Source organism: Triturus cristatus, chromosome 8 (assembly GCF_964204655.1).
Source record: "Triturus cristatus chromosome 8, aTriCri1.1, whole genome shotgun sequence".
NCBI classification, from domain to species: Eukaryota; Metazoa; Chordata; class Amphibia; order Caudata; family Salamandridae; genus Triturus; species Triturus cristatus.
In genome coordinates, this window is record NC_140591.1 from 1581137352 (window position 1) to 1581159162 (window position 21811).

The following is a 21811-nucleotide window of genomic DNA, read 5'->3' on the forward strand; positions in this document are numbered from 1 at the left end:
ATATATATACCTGGTGTGGTTCTACTTTCATTTGGTCATTCAAGAGATTATAGACTGGTAAAACAAGCTGCTTTAACATTCCTCCAAGTCTTAGCCTGAAGGCTGCTCTCCATAGCTACCACTAGGATAGCTTTCAAATAACCTATACTCACTAAGGGGTTGTTTGGACTGGTGCAAGGTGCCCACTTACACTAGTGGACAGCATATACCAGGCCAACTTCTCACAGAAGTGACCCCCCTTTTAGACCATGCACAGTGTGGCAGCCCCAAGGGGTGCCCACCACAGGGTGCACAATTTTCCACACCCACTCCTTTCTTCAATGGGAGCCTGTGTATTCGGTCGGAACACAGGCTTCCATTAAAGTCAATGGGAGTCTGACCGAATAGTATCCAGAACCATCGTAATCCGTCGTTCTGACACTCTGAATCCGAGACAGATTCAGAATGCTTTTCGACCGACATCATAATGGACCCCTTAGTGCAGTGGTTCCCAAACTTTTTTGACCCATGGCTCCCTTGACCTAATTGGCAGTTGGCCGTGGCTCCCCACCACTTTTTTACCGGCGCACCAGGGTGCCTCGGCACACACTTTGGGAACCACTGGTCTACATGAAGAATCAAGCCTAGACGTGATGAAGGATTCAGAGAGTAGCCATCACCATCATAAAACTTTATTTACAATCACACAGATCTTATAAAGTACATCTCAATTGCTAGAGAAAGGCTCAAGGAGCTCTGTGGCGTTACATGGGGTGGGCTCTGATGAACCCAAGATTGCTCACCAGATCCCATCTACCCAGTGTTTTAAGCTGGGCCCTGCCAGTGCAGTTCTAAAACGCAGCTGTCAAGATGGGTCCCTATCGGGCTCTCCATTTTTGCCTTCACCCTCAGGATGAAAAAAAAATCTTAACTCTGTAGAAGTCCCTTCACTGCCTTTGAGTTAACTTCAAAAAGACTCGTTATAGTTCTTTCACAGTCTCATCATTTCAGAACTGAATCATTTTCAATATTATATACAACAAAGCCATAGTTGTTGCTTATTTGTGTTATGCCACTAAGAATCATTGGCACAGCCAATAGTCCTGGCTTGTTGTAGGTGTAATGTTGTATTATATATCTGGATGCAATGACAGAAGCAACAAATTACCAGTCAGGCAGCACACTATGCTGAGCACAGATTAAGCAGCGCCCTTTATTACATTAGCCACACCCCTTTGAGACCCCCCAGTTTTTTCATCCCACTTAAAGCCCTGCATTTACATAAATGTAGGCGTACTTCTCCCGTCATACTTGCTGCATGAGTGTTGGCTCATCTGCTTCAAAGTCGTATTTTTCCTCCCACCCCACACACCCCTCTTCGCCCTCAAATTCTTGGTGTAATGATTATTCACTAACAATTTGGCAAAATAACTTCCAAGTGTAATTGTGCTGAACTGTAATGCGAATTCAGCTGTTCTCCAAACTTGCAGCCTTTTATTGCATTGCTTCAGGACACACCGCTCTTTCTCTCAGCCAAATTCACTGTGATGCGTAGGGTGACCAACTGGCATTGGTGTAAATTCAGGATGGTGAGTGTAAAAATTAATATTAATTTTGAGCTGAGCCTTTTTGAGAAGAGGCCCATCAAGAACTTCACCCTCGCTGCAGGAGCCATTCCAGGACTGGGACAGAAGCCACCCAGGGCGGAGACAGGATCCACCACAGGGGGGACAGGAGCCATCACAGGGGGGACAGGAGCCATCACAGGCGGGGGGGGACAGGAGCCACCACATGGGGGGACAGGAGCCATCACTGGGGGTGGGGGGCAAGAGCCATCACAGGAGGGGGAACAGGATCCACCAGGGTGGGCACAGGGATGGGCATGCAGTATTCTAGTATCATCTTGGTCTCTTCCAGGGTGGGGTAGGGCTCCTCACCCCCTCCTGGACAAGACAACGAGACGACAGGCTCTCTTTCTAAAATATTAGATTTGCCATCCCCCACTGTGATGTACAGAACGTAAAGGAGATACTCCAAAAGAACTGATTTAACTGATTGTCCTCCATACTTTGTTAATCAGTGTGGGTGCGACTGTGCCATTTCTTTATTTTATTACATTATAGACTGCATGTTTTAAGAACCGAGGTTTGCTTACAATTTAGTAACAGGAATTAAGCTCTGTGGAGAGAACCACGTGCTGCCTCGGTGTAATCAGGGCCGGTTCTACGATTTTTGGGGCCCTGGGTAGAAAGGGAAGGTGTGAGGCCCCTCTAAGTTGCAGAGACATGACACATGACGCATTCAGGGCTGTTTGCATCTGAATAGATGCCCCTGCGCCTGAAGCTGCAGCCCCTCCCTCTCAGTCACCTTCAAAGACAGCTCATCAAGGGCTGAAGGTGTGACGGTTGCCATCCCGCTGTGCCTCTCCAATGCTGCTGGGGGTCTGAGCTTCGGTATTGAATCGGCGCCTTCTCCTTCACGGACAACGGACAGATGAGTGTTGCGCTGCGGCTGCAATTACCATGACCCACATCCTGTGCGGCGGCGCGGTGCCCCTGGCCTCTCATCACGGCGCACTGGGGTGCCGCGGCGCACACTTTGGGAACCACAGCCTTAGTGGATAGAAACGGTTGGGACCAGGGGGAATGGGCGGAAAAAAAGGCATAGTTACTACTTAATGGAAGGGTTTTAAGGAGCAGTAAGAAGAGGTTTAGGAAGGATTAGGCAGAGGTGTAGGGACGATTAGGGAGGAGTTTAGGGAGGGACATGCACCCACCCCCAAGAGAGTAAACCCATTGCTGTCGACAAACAGCACTACTAAAGTTAATGCAGACAAATAGGGACTCCAAACAGTAGTGAATTGCTCCAACTCAGAGCTGGTGTGAGTTCAGCTTCACAGATGGCCAACCACTGATACTGCAACGCACTACCATCGAATAAAATGGAGAGTTTAAAACGTACCCCATAAGAAATAATGTTGAATTTAATTAAATTATTCAGAATAGTTAAAATATAAATACATTTAGTGTTAAAACAAATATTTCAAAAGAAAATATATTAATCATTTATATACTTTTGGTGGGCAGAGGAATTAATGTGGACTGCACTTCAGAAAGTCCTATAATATGGCTTGTTTGAAAGTATGAAGCTGTTTAGACTAATAATGGATGTAAGTGAAAATATTATATTTTGGTCTTTCCAGGCTCTATAATGACTAATTTTGGTGTCTATTGTCATTCAGAAGATCTAATCATTGGTTTTTGGTAGGACTATGATAGCATGCACCTATATAAATACCCTAATGCACAGGTTTGGGGATTTTCACTTTATGGACTGAGTTTATCAATGTGCACTTTAACTGGTCACAGTATTATTCTTTGCACCCTTTCATATACTGCCAGGGATATACTCAATGTATAATTTTACTGAGGGGTGTCTTTGCACAACTTTGGTGTCTTTGGGATGATGATGTGTAATTGTTTGTTCTGGAAACACTTATGTGTATGGTTCCTTTTGTATTATATTTCTTCTTGTTTGCATCATAAACTCTATGGGGCCACACTGTACTCCCTAAATGTGGCGTTTCTGCCATCAGGATTACAATGTCGGTTTCTGACAGCCTTTCCATGTCTTTTTGACATGGAAAGGCTGTCGGAACGCTTCTTTGGGGGCCCCTAGCAGCGCCCCCTTGCCTCCATGGCCTAAGGTTGGGGGGCAAGAGGGAACCCAGCCCCCCCTGTAAATCCCTGCACTGTGTGGCAGGCACCATGATGTGCCTGCCACAGGGAGCAGGGTTTTTGATACCCCCGCATTCCCCTATGGGAGCTTGTGTTACGAACTGTGTACAGTGTGCTGATATATTTATTTTCACTTTTATTTTTTCCAGCTCATTGTTGTTCTGAGTCCTGAGGAGAACCCTGTTAAAAATACATTACATTAGGGTTCGAAATGCATCGACTGTTCTTTCTCAAACAAGTGTAGTTTGGCAGATTCACATTAAGATTGCTCATAAAATTTAACTAATTTAAAGTCAATAAGGGTGTTCATATGGAATGAGCCTAATTGGCACACAGTTTGAGTTTCGCTCATGCTGTAAGAAGTTAAGCAGAGCATTGTACCGTAAAGCAAAAATGGCTGAGAGGTTAATGTCATTTGTGTTGTTGTATGTTTTTGTGTGAATGTCACAGAACCAGAGCTAATCAAAGATTCATACATGTATTGATGTCGAATGTATGACGTTAAAACACATACATTTACAACGCATGCCTTTACAACACAGTTTTTACATCGCAACATCATTTACAATGCATACATTTACATCGCATACCACTACAACAAATTTTTTAAACTACACTTACAACGCATTCCATTGCACTGCATTATACCTTTACAACGCATACCATTACAATGCATACCAGTACATTGCATTTAAGGTAAGTGTTGTATAGTGTAGGGGTAAAAATTACTATTCTAACTCCACGGGGGTGCAACAGTAGGGTAAGTGTTGGATAGTGTAGGGATAAAAATTACTATTCTAACTCCAGGGGGTGTAACAGTAGGGTAAGTGTTGGATAGTGTAGGGGTAAAAATTACTATTCTAACTCCAAGGGGAGCAAAAATAGTGTAAGTGTTGGATAGTGTAGGGGTACTATGCGTTGTAATGGTATGCTTTGTAATGACATGCGATGTAATGCTTGCATTGTAGTGACATGCGATGTAGTGTCATCCGTTGTAGTGACATGCAATGTAATGGATGCGTTGTAGTGACATGCGTTGTAAAGGATGTTGCAATGTAATAACTGCGTTGTAAATGTAGTGCGATGTAATTGTTGCGTTGTAAAGTTTGTTTCCCGTTGATGGTTGTATTATTTACTGTTTTTATCATTTTGGATCAAAGAATGTGATGTATGTTTTAATACTGTTGTGTACAATGCCGTGTATATAAAGGTTGTTTCAACCAATGAGCATTATAAATGATGATAATTTAAAAGTAAAAATCATATGAAAATCCAAGATTAAATATCAAAACATATAAAAATAGTTTTGGTCATATCAAAAGCGTGGTGTGATCTTGAAGTAAGTGTGAAACGATTATCAGTACCGGAATATGTGTTGTTTTTTGTTACTTAATAGGCCTAGCCTTACTGATTATGGACCAGACCCCTTCTAGTTCTTTAACTTTTAGCAGTAAGTTACTCGCGAGGTAGGTTTACCAAAAGCTTTTGGAGAAGTGTCTTGTACAGGAGAATGAGCATTGTGTAGTATGTTCCTACCCTTGCATTGGTACACATCTAAAATACGCCATAACAAGATGCTTTTGCGTACACAGAGGAGCACATTCAAAGTTTGTTGAACGCACCTGCCCTCTTTTCATTAGTATCCCTAAGCACTTCCGCAAGACAACAAAAAGAATCAGATAAACTGATTAGACTACAAAATAAACAAATAAGGACTGAGTTGCATGGACATTTCCTAGTCGAACATCTCAAAGCAGGTACTATACCCTTTAGAATACAGGTAAGAAATATTCTAGTGATTTTCATTGAGGATTCCATATACAAAAAAGGTTATAGTTGTATAGAGACTAAATGTAGTTGAGACCTAATGGTCTTGACAATTGAAATGGTTCAACACCTATCTTAACAACGGTTATTGGAAATTGCCACTTTAGAGCAAGAAAGCAAGGATAACCAATCAATTTCTGATGCAAAATCTCTTTTGACCAGAATAGAAAAGGAAATAGCAGAATTCAAGTATGTTTCAAAAACCAAAAAAGCTCAAAGTTTAACAAGGACAAAAAAAACCTTCTTATTGAAGACTACATATCCATATTTACAAGTAGATTTTTATTCGCGCCCAGTCTCCCAAAGATTCCTACCAGATTATCAAGCAAGACCACGAAGCAAATTCATTTATTTTTCTGATACATCATCTTCATCAACCAGTGACTCTGATATCAGAGAAGAGAGATCGAACAATAATCGACAACGAAGGAATTCTTAGCAACAATTCATTCCTTTTATAGGAAGGGGCCGGCAATGACAACTAGGTCGGACCAACCATTATCTAACACTTAAGTAATCATCTTGGAGAAAGGGCTCTCATTTGTGCCCACAAAAACCACATATTTTGTGAAAATGAAATCAGAGATGTTAGAGTTCTGTTGAAAAAAAATTCTCAAGGCTATTATCTTGAATAATATCGTTCCATTTTCCACGGAGGTCTCAGGTCTAAAGAACAAATCAACATTCTGTCCACCACGGAATATGATCCCCAAAGAGATTCTGGTATTTGAACATACAGTGCTATCCGCCATTAGTGATATGGAAAAGAAAAAAACGTTGTCAAACACAATATCTCAAAAGAAGAAAGAGATGCACTGTTGTGCCTCAAGAATGATCCATTAATGAGTATAAAACCAGCTGAGAAAGGGGGTGCCATAGTGGTGTGGGGTACCGATAAATACCAAAAAGAGGTCTTAAGACAAATACATGATCCAGAATGTTATAGGAAAGTTTTAAAAGATCCAACAAAAGAAATTCAAGGTGAACTAATGCTGATGTTGAAACAAGGGTTTGATGACGGTATTCTTGGTCTGAAGAAATTTGAATATTTGACAGAAAAGAACCCATGAGTTCCCCTGATATATATGCTGCCAACCAATGAAATTCCGCAGTTATAGTTAGCTGAGCTAACTATAATTTGCACCCCTCAATGCACTACTTATGACCTCACATATTACATCACTCATGCTATTGTCAATGACATCACTGATGACATCATGATGAAAACCTTTTTTTTTCAGTGACTTTCGAAGGCTTTTTTTCCATTTCCTAATTATAACGTCTCTGTAACCTTTGGTTTTTTCAGTAAATTTCTAAGCTTTTTACATGCTAATTCCTAACTATAACAGCCCTGTAACCATTGTTTTTTTAAGGGAATTTCTATGTTTTTTTAAGTAGTAATGGCATTTGTAGAGTGGTGGAGAAAAGGCACAGGGCCTCTAACTAGCTCTCAGGAATCCCATTGTGTAAGACTCACACAAGCTACCAGGAGGGCTTCTTAGCCCCCAAGTTCCCTCAGCATCCAAGAGGACTTCATTCTCCAACCAGTAGTGTGCTAGGAGATGAGTTTACAGATTGGTTGAGAAAGAGGGTGGGCCAAAAAGACCTCTCAGAAATCCTGCAGTGTGGGGCTTACTGAAGGTAATAGGAGGGGTAGTTGGCCACAAGGGCATCCTTGGGGGTCATCAACTCGTCCTATTACATCCAGTAAGTCCCAAACAGCGCAATTGCATAGTGGTCTTCGGAGGCCATGCCACCTTTCTCCAACACTCTGCAAACGCACCTCCTGGCACACCAATGGTTGAGGAATGAAGTCCCCTTAGCTCCAGAGGGTCCTTACAAGACAACTACCCCCCCCCCCTGTTACCTCCAGTAAGTCACACACAGAGGGATTGCTGAGAGGTCTTCAGAGGCCATGCCTCCTTTTTCCACCACTCTGCTAAAAACCTCCTGGCACACTACTGGTTGGTGGATGAAGTCCACTTTACTTCTGAGGGTCCTTGGGTGCCACAAACACCTCCTGTTAACTCCAGTAAGTTCCACACAGCTGGATTGCTAAGAGGTTGTTGGAGGCCACACCCCCTTTCTCCATCACTCTGCAAACATACCTCCTGGCACACTACTGGTTGGGGGAAGAAGTCCACTCTAGTCCTGAGGCCCTCAGGAGTAAAGTGGAATGCATTACTACTATTTCTTTTTGGCCATATTACACATGTAAATTTGGCTCCACCCCATTTTTGTTCTTTGTGGTATGGTGTTACTAGCCAAAAGTAAATTTACTCAAAACTGTGAGAGTAAATTACACTTGTAAAATACTGACAGTGTATGTTACCTCTGTGAATATCCCTGATATATCTTTTTGTTTGGGATTTATTGTGATGGTCATTGCAATCTATGTTATCCACTATGCAAATGATTTTTGCATTATTCTTGAACCTCTGTTCATTCAACATATATTTTATGTATGGTTTTTTTTAAGAACGTTTTAAAGGTCAACATGCCTACGGGTGTTTTTCTTAGTGTGCTGTATACACCCATTGATACAGGGTTCTTTCTTTAGATCAGTTAGTATTGAGTGGGAAAGATTTTGCTTTCTCCTTTCAAACCTCTTTCTGTCAGGAACTTGGTTCAGACTGATGAATATTGGATTGTATTCTGTAATATTGCAGAAGGAATATTGAGTGGTCACAATATCATGACCAAAAATAGGGGAGATAAGTTCACAGAGGTAACTACGTGTTCACTATTGTTAACTGTACATTTATGTACCTTCCTGATATGCATATACCAACAAGGTATGAAGGTGTTGAGTTCGATATGGAAAATCTGTATATACTTATCTGTAGATATTTTGGTCTTCATATTTCTGGTCATGATATCGGACGACTAAAATATTCTTGCTGCCACATTTGAATATTATCAAGGCAGAATATAGTCCTTCAGTGCAGCATAACATGGCCCGATCCTATGTCTCAAAATACATATAATACTGCCGAAGTCCGGATCTACCAGAGGTGTTCACAGATGTTTGTTGTCCATTCCTGAAGGGAAAGTTCACTCCACAATATCCTAGACCAATGCAAAAATGGACACAAATAACCAAATATGAAACCTCATAGGAAGTCAGTGCAAATAATAAAAATCAAGCACTGTATTCTCAAAGTACAATTCTTATTTCTGTGCTAGTTAAAACACCAGTACATGTCCAAGTTAAGATTCTGCACAGACGTTCTAATTTGTAATTTCATAAATTTTTGTTCAACTGTCATTCTTTTGATTAATTGAAAAATGTTTAGAAATTATTTGTTTTGTGTGAATATTCTTTTTAAAACTATTTCAAGAGGTTTCATTGTTTATACATATCCATTTTAAAACTTTTTTGAAAGTGTCTTCAAACCATTTTGAATTTCCGTCATCCTAACTCCATATACTAACGGATTCAACATGGGTGGAATTAAACTGTTCAGAACAGTAGAGATAGTCTGTACATTTAAAGGAGTCTCTGATTCAAGCAGATACATGAGATAGGAAAAGGTGGATGAGACTACAAAAAACACAATGACAATTATGTGGGAGCTGCAAGTGGCAAAGGCTTTCTTGCGAGCCTCAGAGGAGCCAAGCTTCAGCACCACTCTAAGAATAAGAACATAGGAAATACCAATCAAAATGCAGTCCAACAAAGAATGTATGCAAACCAGCAGATACATGTATATATTGCTCGCTGTCATGTCCCCGCAGGCCAGTCTCATGAGAGAAACATGCTCACAGAATGCATTGATGACGTTGTTTGACTTGCAGTACTGAAGATGTGTGGAGAAATAAGGAAGAGGGCTCAAGGGGACCATGTTTCGAATGACAAAGAGCAGCACAGAGTTATGAGTGAATGAATTTGTCATGATGGAAGAATATCGCAAAGGATGACATATAGCAATATATCTGTCAAAAGACATCAGTGTGAAAAGAGATAGTTCTGCACCTGTGATACTGTAGAAGATAAACATTTGGATCAGGCATCCGGCATAGGTGATTTTGTTTGAGTCAAACCAAAGGATCTCCAGCACTTTGGGTATCACAGAACCAGATAATGCAAGATCCATGATTGCCAGCATAGAGATGTAGAAATACATGGGTTTATGCAGGCTTCGTTCCAACAGAATGACTGTAGCCAGAATACTATTTGCTAGACAGGCAAAAGCGTACATCATGGCTAAAGGGATGGACATTAAGGATGCCTTGTCTTGGACCCAGGATAAACCAAGTAGGTTAAACTCTGATGGCATTGATGTGGTGACGTTAGATGGACATTCACACATTTTCACTATCTGGATGAAGAAAACATTTTGTTAATATATCAATTGGGCTAATGTATACATAGTCATTTTGACAGTCCTGAAAGCCTCTTATGTAAAACAATAACAGTATTCAAGCAAAGCCTTAGTTCTTTTTTTTGTCATAAGCCACGGAGTGTCATCATGTGCAAAAGATTTGACTTAATGTTTCTCTAATAACAACATTTGCAACAAATGTCCACTTTTTCTTAACAAGTAAACATACCGAATATTCTATCTACCCAATGAGGCCATAATTGCTCAATCGCATTGCATAAAATCGTATCTTTTAAAATAGTCTCAAAATGTAAGCATCACTGCGCTCCTGTAAAAAGTGCCTGCTGTAAGCTTCCTAAGGACCTAATGATGGAACTCTCATCATTGAGAAACCAATATTGCAGGGATAAGAGGTCAGGACCAGTTTATCAAAGAGATGACAGCTAACCCAAAACCGTCCAAGCACTGCCCAGGCTGAAGAGGAAACTGAACAAAGTACAGTGTAAATGTTGGTGTTGCCTTCAATTGGGTAAAAGGAAAAGTTAGGGGTTTTCCCAATATGCCTCGTGATGGCTCTGATACAGCACTAAAGGCTTTTATGTGCCATGTGTCATGAAAGTAAGTGAGAATCTGCAAAAGTTTATCTCAACTGACTGCATATAAATTCCACAGAATATCTTTAATGCTTTACATCTCAAAGTCTTTTCATCACCTGGTAAACAAAACTCATTAACTGCATTGACATTCGAGTATACGTTTAAAAAATAATGTATTAATAAACAAGTAACAATAGGATTTTGCAACCAATCAAAAACTAGAAATACATGTAAAGATATAAAAATATAACAACATTCTGTAAAAGAGGAGACACATAGAAAAAGAGGGGAAAGAGTAAGTTCAATATAACAATATGATAATGTTGCAAAAAGGAAACATGCATGGTTCATAATAAAAGTAGTGTGATGATTACATAGTTAAGATTGAACCTTATAAAAAAACAAATTGGTGCCGGTTATCATGCCGCTCTGCAGTACGACTCTGCGCTTGAGATTATCCAGCCTCAATTCCTTACTGGGATGTTCTTCCTACAGCATATGATTGCAGGATCATATATATTGATCCCTTTCATGACTCTGGATATACACATGACTCTGGCTTATTGTGCCTTTCAGAAGTATGACTTATACTCTCTTCCATGATTACATCATCAGCTCGAACATCTTGGTTGATAATTTGGAGCCCTGACGAAGTCCCCCAGGGGACGAAATGCATTAGTTGTCTGCCAGTTTTAAGATTGACCTAATAAAGGAACATTTTCTTGGAATAATATCTGGTCGAATTCACTTACTTGACAACGAGTGCACCTTCCACCTTTTCCTATAACAATTTGTCAGTGATTGCATCCTTGGATGGCGGGTGCAGGAAGTGGTTGCACCATTAACTCATTTATTGTAGTTTGGAGTTTGAGGTGCTTGGCCTTGGTCAGCCGTTTGTTCTTTTGTTTTTTTTTTTATAAAAAAACAATTACAAAAAGGAAAAATAGTATTTTAATTAAGAAAAGAGAAAATCAATGGGGTTGGAGAACTTCTTCTGTAAGGATTTAACTTTCAAAGGATGATTTTGTGAGGTTATAAAAAATACTTGTAATTGTGGACCATAAAAGAGTCCTTTTCAAAACCAGTGATACAGGATGAATGGAAGCACTATCCAATTTGAGATTCTAACATATATTGTACCACTATGTTTGAAATGATAGTTGAGTAAAAGTCTTTCAATTTTTTATTTGCTGAAAAGAAACTGCTTGAAATAGATATCAAATTTGTATATTCACTGAAACATTGTTCCGATCATTAGACAAACAACCAAAGACAATAATAATAAGAAAAAAACAGTTTTTTTAAATTAAGGATGAGGTCTATCTAATTTCAGAATTGTAACCAAACACTATAAATGAAAGAGATGTGTATTATACATGTTTAAATCCTGTTTCAAATCTGCCTGCTTTGCTTTACATGACCAACAGGTATCAGAAAGGTTTTAGTATATGGTGTGTAAAGATAAGGGGGGAAATAGGAGTCTATTGTAAGCATAGAATAGGGTTAGTGTGGTATTTGCAGCACAAGATAATTTTCACAATTTTGTACATATTTTCCTCCACATGCAGGTAGGCTATGTTACTCCAAAATCACATCCCCAGGATAATTAAGTTTTACTTCTGTCCAAAGTAACTCTTTGTAAGACATTATAAATAAATATCACCTAAGTAAGAAGTGGGAGTTGAAGTAGGTTGAGTATAAGGAGGAAATCCAGCCTATGCAGCGGAACTTGGGAAACAATATTTACAATTTGTTTTTTCCCACACTGTGCCTTTTCCATGCATTTCTTACCACAAATGCTCTTACCACATATATGCCTTTACAATGCATGCCTTTACCACACATTTAAGGTAACTTGGGTGGACACCCCCAACAAATATATTTTTCATCTATATAAACAATGTGTGGTAAAGACATGCGTTGGAAAAGCATATGCGTTCTAGAAAAAGTGTGGGGTAAAAAATGCATGCAAAGTATTTCCTTGCATTTTTCCTTCCCATGAGTGTAAAAATGATGTTCTGTAATGTCTGAAATGTATTTTAAAGGAAGACAGAAAGCAATAAAGGAATTGTGCCTGTGTGAATGTCAGAAACAAGTTGTCAACTATTAGTTGATTTATCCTTTTTCACCAAGATTTCCAGTAGATGATTTTATTTTGCATTAGTAATAATTGAAAATGCCAGATTGTGGAGTTCAGGATATTCAAGAAAGGAAAAAGGAGATCATTTATTTTTCCAAATCCACCATGATGGGTAATATTCTAGAAACTCAAAAATATATTACACAGATTGGTTTAGTAAGAAAGCCTTGTGGTATTTATAAAAGTCTGGGAAATGTACACCGCCATCCATTTTAGGTTGTTTGAATTTCAACAGGGACATTTGAAGTTTCTTTTTATTCCAAAGAAAAGATGTATGGAATTTCTTAAAATACTCACAAGTGATACTTAATGGGATGTTAGATATAGTAAATAAAATAAAATCACTAACATAATCTTCATGATATCAAGATGACCCCACCAAGAGAGATGCAAAAGGTGCCAACAATTAATCAGCGCTATTAATTTATTTGTGCACTCATCTAGGTTTAATGAGATGGAGGTGTTAATGGACTGAGAGAACGATAGAGCTAGATATTTAATATTAGCCATATTCCATAAAAGCTTTGGCAGTGAAAACATCATGTTTACAGGTAAGTTTATTGAGGGGTAATATCTCACAGTTGACATGACTTAATTTGTAACCAGATACAAGAGAATAGGAGTTGACTTTGCTTAAAAAACTGGAAGAGTTGACTGTGGATGTGAAATAAATAGCAGGATATTGTCAGCATATACTGTTGTTTTATCTCTAGTCCATTGCTTGAAAAAACATGAAGATCTGGATGTTGTAGTAATCTAGATATAAAAGGATCCAATGCTAATTTAAAAAGAAAAGGTGAGAAGGGGCAACATTGTCTAACTCTTCTACCTAAAGTAAAATATGAAGAAGTAAGTCTATTTACAAAAATGGCTGCTTGTGGAGATATGTACAAGGGATATGAGAGTGTTCATTTTTGGGCCAAAGTCAAACCATTTATGAAAGGGTCAAATAAAACACCAATTGGCACAACCAAAATCCTTTTTGGCATCTAAAGTGATTGCTGGGAAAGAATCAGGTATGTGGGAAGATTTGCATAAAAGATCAAATAATAAGCATGTATTATTGGATATGAATCTCCTTGTAACAAAGCAAGATCATTTTCTATCAAGGAGTTTGGCTGTAAAGGATTCTAGTTGAAGAGTTAACACTTTTGAAAATATTTTATAATCATTATTAACAAGGTTTATAGGTCTGCAATTCTTGCAATGTTGTATATATTTTCCTTCTTTGGGCATAAGACAAATTAGGACATCTAGAAAGTATCCAGAGAATTTGCCTTTATGCAAAAAGAATTTTTAGGAGAAAGAGTTTTGGGAGAAGCAAGTTGGAAAAATATGTAAAACATTCAGCTATAAACCCATCTGGGCCTATAATGCAGTATGGAACTCCGTTAATGAAATATTCTGTGGTAGAGAAGAATTTTGTGTAAAGGAAAAATATTTAAGAATTTTAGTCTGGGTATAAAATGTTTTAAAAAAAAAAATAACAAATTTGTTGAGAATATCCAAATCTTTATACCGTAGAACCTGATAAGTATCCATGATAGACTCAATTTTGATTACATTTTGTTTTTATTTTACAGATAATTAGACGATTATTTTCCACATTTGTTTTGAACGCCGTAATATTTGGCACTTGATTTCAACAGATATGCAGAGGCTTTTTCAGTTGACAGTTTATTAGATTGAAATTTGATAGTTATTAGTTCTTGCAAAGAATCCATGGATTTCGGTGTATCTCATGTGTGTTTTAATTGTTTAATATCTACAAAGATTTCTTTAGTTTTCTCTATAAATAATTATTTTCTAGAAACATTTGATAGTAAAATTCCAGACAGATACTTAAAGACATCCCAAATCATTTGACTGGTCCAGTTGAAAAACAGGGAACAACATGTGAGAAATTAAGTTTCCACAATAGTAATGAGCTAATAAATCGCCAATCTTTTGTACCCTAACTGCCTCTGGGCTTTGCAGAAGGCAGCATGTTTTTGTTTTATTAAATGTGTTTATTGGGGTTTACCAAAAGAAAGATACATAGTAGTAGATGCACAAATAAAGGGCATTTCATCCAGTGCACTTTATCATGATACAATCTGTAGAAAAACTGTGAGAAGCATACAATGCCTTAACGCACTCAGTTGCAGTTGTTTCACCATGTAAGATGCTGAGTCTGTTAGCATGAAACCGCTATGCAGTAAAGAAATTACCCACTTAACTAGGGTGTTTTCCTCTGAAGAAGGAAAGGAGGGAGAAGGGGCAGGCATGGGGGCAGGTGGGTCTATGACGGGAAACGGCATTGATATATCTCTGGAGAAGAGCTCCAGTTGTAGCATTGCTAATGCTAATGCTGTAGGGCAGTTGTAAGCAGGGTTTGTGTGGGGATGCTGCAGAACAGAAGAGCTGGTGGCAGTGTGGTAGAGGGGGGCCAGGGAGAGGGTGGCAGGGGAGACTCATGCCTGAATTATGCAGGAATGAGTTCTAGCCAGGGTCATTGGCAGTTCTCAAACTTGGTCACAGGGGTTGTCTGACATTATTTGTATGCTGTTGTAACTGGCCAAGGAGAGTATCCCATGTTGTGGCAAGTTGATATGTGCGAAGATAGTGGGCCTCCTCATAGTAGAGGATTTCCCCTTCAGCCCTCCCCTCCCTACACACTGCCCCATGCCATGCACCACCGGTAGCATCATTGCCACTTTCCAATGCAGAGTTAGGGTTCTCTTTGCTAGTAAGAGAGCCAAATTGGCAAAGCTGGTCCTTACCCTGTGGCGTTTTCTGCATTTAAACATACCCAAGGCGCAGGGCTCCCATGAGTAAATATTGGTTAGTTGCATGACTTCCTGTAGGATGTCGAGGACTGAAAGCCAATATGTGCAGCGCGCTTGACACAACCTCAACATGTGCTGTAAGTTTATTATATATGAGTGCCATGATGGCACCACAAGTGTGTCGGGGGAAGTAGCAAGTGAGCTGCTCTGGGGTCAGAGAAGCCCAGTGGAGAGTAGAAAATTGTGTTTTTTAACCAGGCATTACGAGAAAGCCACTGGGGGAATTCCAGGGACTTCTCCTATTCCTTGTCGTGTAATGCCCTCCCAAGGTCTTCCTCCTAATTTCCCTGCAGAATAGTCATTGAAAACCAAGTGTCTTTTCATATCGCCTTGTAAATCCATGTAATCAGGTGGCTACCCATCCCCATGTGAGGTACTGTTTGTATGACATTGTGTATTTGGGGTTCCTCATCGTGTGTGGACCAGAGGGCCCGGCGCCAGCTCTGTATTTATATGCAGATGAGAAACTGGTCGGGTGGTTTTCATAATCAGAAATAAGCTGGTCAAAGGTGAGTAAGTAATTGCCAAAGGTGACCTGTTGACATTATTGTTCAAGACCTGGCCTGAAAGGAGCTGCAGTCTACACCCAATGTGTATAGTTCATGGAAGTGCATAGTGCAGGTTAACTATTGGCACACATTTAAAAACATTATGTCCTTAGATGTGGGACCCCTAGATGACGAAGAGTGCAGCGAGGTGCTGCAGTGTCCCAAAGAGATAGTTATAAGCGCTCGGTTACGCCTGGTGAAATTATGGATACTGCATAGGTCCTACCTATCCAGGTCAAGAGTGTTTAAGATGGGTTGCATAGCCTCAACCAAGTGCACCAGGGACTGTGGTGAAGTGGGCATGTATTTTCTCACACTCTGCACCTGCCCTGTAGTAATCACACTGCAGACAGTTGCATGAAGTAGATAGATGTAATGTCCGTCTGTCTCCACAGCCTCCAGGAAACAACTGTAGCACCTGGACATTCAAAGTATAACATTCCATCACCATGGCACTGACATCACAGTGACCATGGAGAAACACATGCAGATAGTACAGTAATCAATATACACATGGAAGATTACTACAACATCTCCCTTCTCTCGAGAAATCATAAAACAAAAAGGAAACATGAAACATAAGGAAATAATAACTAAACAAAACTAAAACACAAAAACAAAATCCATAAGAAAACATATCCCACACATTCCCATAGTAAGAACACACAAAAATGAATCACATCCCCAACTGCTTTTCCACCCCATTAACACTAAAGATCTAAACGTTTGGGTGGAACACTGCTCCTAACGCTTCTTCGTGGAGGAACATATTTCATAACCAACGACTCCTCCCCCACTTGTGGTAAAGCTTGACTCAAATCATCTGATCCTAAACCCAGCCGTGTTACCACTTTCATTGGAACCTTATAAACCCTAGAAAGATTCCACCAATTTTTCCCATTCACTCTAATGGCAAAACGTGACACTGCGTCCACTTTAACTGGTGAACCGAACTTGGATAGACCTTTGGGAGTATGCAAAGGGGATTTAATTCTAACCCAATCACCTATCTTAATCCTAGGATTCAGACAAGCTTCAAGATCACTTCCAGATTGAATAGCAGAACCACGTACACTTCTCTTGTTAGCATCAGAACAGACTTCAGGATCCCTTCCAGATTCAACAACAGAACCACGTACACAAGATTCAAGAACAGAACCACGTACACCTCCCTTGTTACTCCCACTTCCACAATTCTTGGACAACACTTCCCATTTTTTCATCCAAGCCGGACACATATAAAAAGAAGCCTCCCACCCTCGTAATAAGGAGAAGGGACTAGATCCAGTTGAAGGGTTAGGAGTTGTACGATGAGCCCACAGCATGCTCTGTACTGCCTCCAAGATGTCCACCTTCCCCGAAACGGCCCATTGAATGCATTCCACCAACACTCTGTTATTGCGTTCAATGAACCCATTGGCTTGAGGATGATATAAAGCCACACGTCGATGGATAATACCTGACTGAGACAAAAAATCTGACATCTCCTTTGATGTAAATTGTACCCCATTCTCAGAAATTATTTCCTTAGGAAATCCTTCTCTACCAAAAAGAGCCTGAAGAAACTTAATAACTTCTCTGGAATTTGGATCCGTCATAAAATGCACGTCCCACCATTTGCTGAAATAATCAGCTACCACCAGGGCAAACTTATTTGGCAAAATGGTGAAAGGACCAACAAAATCTATAGCCAGTCTTAGCCAAGGACCCTCAGGCCTATCAATATGTTGTACCGGCGGTGACACTACTTTTATTACTTTGTCACTAGTACAACACGTCAGACACGTTTCTACACCATCGTTTATTTGTTGGTCCATAGAAGGCCACCAATAAACTGCCCTGATCCTTCTTTTGGTGTATGTCTGACCCAAATGTCCTTCATGGCCATACTCTACTATGCGATTCCTGACAGACACTGGGGGCACAAACTTGTCCCCCCGCATAATCATACCACCTTCTTCAAGCGACAGTTCATCAGCAACTTTTGCAAAAGGATGAAGTTCAGAATCTAGGTGTTTTTCCTTTGGCCAACCCGACACTATAAGTTCTTTTACTCTCTTGAGAAGACTATCAGACTCCATCCCCTGAAACCAATCACTTTCGGAAAAAGTACCAACACAACAAGCGTCAACAGCTGCGATGATACACTCATCCAATACATCAACGTCACATTCATCATCTTTCAGAGGTAAAGGTGATCTCGACAAATAATCAGCCCTTGTGTTCTTGCCACCTGAAATATGTGCAACCCGAAAGTTATACTGCAACAACTTCGCACTCAACCTAGCAATCCTAGGCGTGTGATCTTTCACAACTTTTCCCTCTAATATAGGAATCAATGGTTTATGGTCCGTCAGTAGTCTAAACGTTTTCCCCCAAATGAAACACTTAAAACGTTCGCCGCCCAGCAACACGCCAACAATTCACGTTCAATGACTGAATAATTATTTTCGCTTGGTCTTAAAGCCCTGGATGCAAATCCCACAGTAAACTTTTCCCTTCTTTGACCTGAGAAATCATGCCACCCAAACCATCAAGACTAGCATCCACCGAAATCGTACATTGCAAAAGCGGATCAAAAGGGGTGAGAACTTGACAAGTAGCTAATTCTTTTCTTACACGTTCGAATTCAGATTGACACTCAGCACTCCAACAAAAAACAGTCCGCTTCTTCAAAAGTTCTCTCATGTTGGCCGTCTTCCCTGCAAAATTAGGAATAAACTTGGCATAAAACTCACACATCCCCAAAAACGAGGAAACTTGATCTCTAGAACCAGGACACGGTGCATTAGAAATTGCGTCAATCAAACCCTCTCTAGGTACTATACCCTCACCAGAAATACAATGACCCAAATATTCTACTGATTGCACTCCAAACGTACATTTGAGCTTATTCGCTACTATTCCTTTGGTTTCCAACCGTTTTAAAACCCTACAAACATTCTCATCATGTTCAATCTTGTCTTTGCCAGCCACCAAAATATCATCCTGAAACACTACTGTGTTTGGGACTCCATCCAATACTTTCTCCATAACCCGTTGAAAAACGGCCGCCGCCGAAGCCAACCCAAAAGGCATTCTTCGGAACTGAAAAGTCCCAACTGGTGACACAAAAGCAGTTAGATGTTTGGAGTTCTGATCCAGATGTAGAACCGAGATAAGACTGAGACCAACCTGCTCATCTCTACGATTAAGGTGTATCATTGGTCAGCCTCACTTTGCTGCATTTTCCACAATGCCCTTCTCCGTAGCAGCAAATCCTGTTCAACGGCCTCCTGGAACTCTTGTCATCTCCAGCCTATAGCTTCATTCCGTGGATCCTTTTTGACTTCCAAAAAAGCGACTACATCTGAACCTAGAAATCTTCACGGCGATATCGTCCAAGGGCTTTCTGATGACAAAGCTTCCTTCTCAGACACCACCCGCAGCCCTGCCCTGCTGAACTTTATCTTCTCAGAACATTTTTTCTCCAAAATTCTTCTAAGTCTGTAGGTAAGCTCTGATTGTCCCCAGTACACTTCTTGTATCCGAACCATGCTCCCTCGCAGTTGGCCATATTTTCAAATTCACGCAACTAGATGTCAGTGGTTGGTGCTTTGATACGTTTTGTGCTAGATTTGACTTTAAACCTAAAAAAGTCATAACTCCAGTTCTACTTATTGAATTTTTGCCTTTTTGGAGTCAAATATTTTATTAAAATGTGCTTTATTTTTCTCAATTGGTTGGATGTTTCCCGTGTTTTGTTTCACTTCTTTACTGTTTGTGTGCTGCATAAATACTTTACGCATTGAATCTAAGTTAAGCCTGACTACTTTCTATGCCAATTTACCAAGGGTTAAGTAAAGGTTAATTTTGTGACTTCTGTGGTTAACTCTGACAGGAATTGCGGATGCTGCTCGACCAGCAGTCATCACCTATTCAACCAACAACCCATTTCTCACATCCCTTACGATGCAACCCTTCATCTTGGAAAGAGGTCTTCATAGAGAGCCCACTCACTCCAGACACACAAGCGCCATTAGGTGGCCAAGCCCGTACTACACACACCCTAAACATTACACAGACATCTCAACAGAGAGCTCATTCCCTCCAGACAACCAAGTCCCCTTAAGAGCCAATGAACGTACTATTCATAACCTTCACCTTTTAAAGAAGTGTTCGCGCATAGCTTACTCCCTCCAGACACCCAAGCCCCATTAGGTGGCCAAGCCCCTACTGCTATCAACCTTCATCCTGTGTACAGCTCTTCCAAGAGATGCTAGTCCCTCCAGATACAGAATCACCATTAGTTCATCAGCCTACTACACCCAGTCTTAGCCCTGTGTACAGCTCCTTATGGAAAGCCCGCTCTCTCCAGATGCCAAAGCTCCTTGTGGTGGCCCTCTTTTACTACAGACAACATTCACCCGTCACAGAATTGTTCTACTTCTACAAACAAAGGGGACAGCTATACTGTGTCTATATGCTTGTAAACATTGTGCAAACTTGTACTAGCACAGGGACACTTACACTGGGGTGCGTGACTGTGGGTTGAGGTAAGGATAATTTTTGTGCAGCAAGGAGTCACTTCCAGCTCTTTATTTAAATGCTATTTCCTCTATCTATATTTACTAAACAATGCAGTGCACACGCAAAAAGAAAAAGAAAATAGAAATACAAACATTTCTCCTCATGAGAGGTGCAGGAGTTTTTGTACAAATCCATGTCAGTGGAGATATAGATTTGTACCACAAGCCATGGGTGAATGCATGGGTACCCCCATACAACATCCCCTTCAAGCTAAATAATGTTTGAAAAAGCATTGTATTACACTGAATTACTATTGGATACAAACCAATAGAAAAAGTAATGTATGTGATTTTTCCTTGGCAAGTGAATTCTACTCCTCATCCTCTTCCTCCTACTCTTGGAGATCTCTCCTCTCATGATGCTATTCACTTTAATTTTCTTGCTCAAATTTCAAAAACTTCCAAAAAACAAGAGTGCCCAACACAGACTGTCTTACCAGGCAAGTATTGTTACCAAGTGAGGATAAATGGGTGGGAAGAAGAACACGGAGGAAAACAGTGATTTCAACAAATCAGGCCTTGTAATACTCCTGCGATACAACCGGGATCGCAAAACATAAACATGGGGCAATTTGTTCACAAAATTAGTGAAGAGCTATTCAATAACTGACCTCAAATTTAAGTAAAAATGATTCTTTCATAACCAACGCAGCTTTTTTAATTTACAGTGGTCTTGCAGTTCTCCTGTAAGATTGGGAACATGAAGTAAAACCCACTCAGGGTCCTCACAAATGAATACACTTGTAAACACACATTAGATTTTGACATAAAACAATACTTTTGTAAATTACATCCGCATGGTCCTCTGCTCTTTTTTGCTGTAAAATCCCAGGGAGGTGGTGTCCCCCGGGGTTCTAAAGAGCCTATAAAGGGGAGGTCTGTTCAGCCAGACTCCACTATATCAAAAAAAGCCCCGGGGAGGGGGTGGTCTGTCCCTGGGGCTCAAAGTGCCAATAGGAGGGGGCCTCCCTGTGCCCTGTTCCATTTTTTAACAAATGCCACATGGACCTAGGCCACCTGGGGGCTCATTTATAACAAATGCGAAAGCCCACACTTGTTTTTATGGGGGCCCCAGAGATACACATTTGCACCAATCTACAAAAAGGTCATTTTCTAGACCAACAGCTCCCTTTCTGCCAAATTTGGTATAATTCTATTCAACAGTTCAAACTGTAGACGGCCCCCACTTGACAAATCACCCCAAAACTTTCAAAACACGAGGTGAACTAACTGTCATATTAGCTTTGAAAATTTCATAAAGAT

General features: G+C 40.2%; 1 protein-coding gene across 1 annotated transcript; it reads right to left on the reverse strand.

Annotated features, from left to right (window-relative positions):
* Positions 1 to 8911: 8911 nt before the first annotated feature.
* LOC146806237 (olfactory receptor 56A4-like) lies at positions 8912 to 9856 on the reverse strand. The gene has a single exon (XM_085623916.1). The coding sequence runs from the start codon at positions 9854 to 9856 to the stop codon at positions 8912 to 8914; it is 945 nt and encodes a 314-aa protein (XP_085480042.1).
* Between the last annotated feature and the right edge of the window lie 11955 nt (positions 9857 to 21811).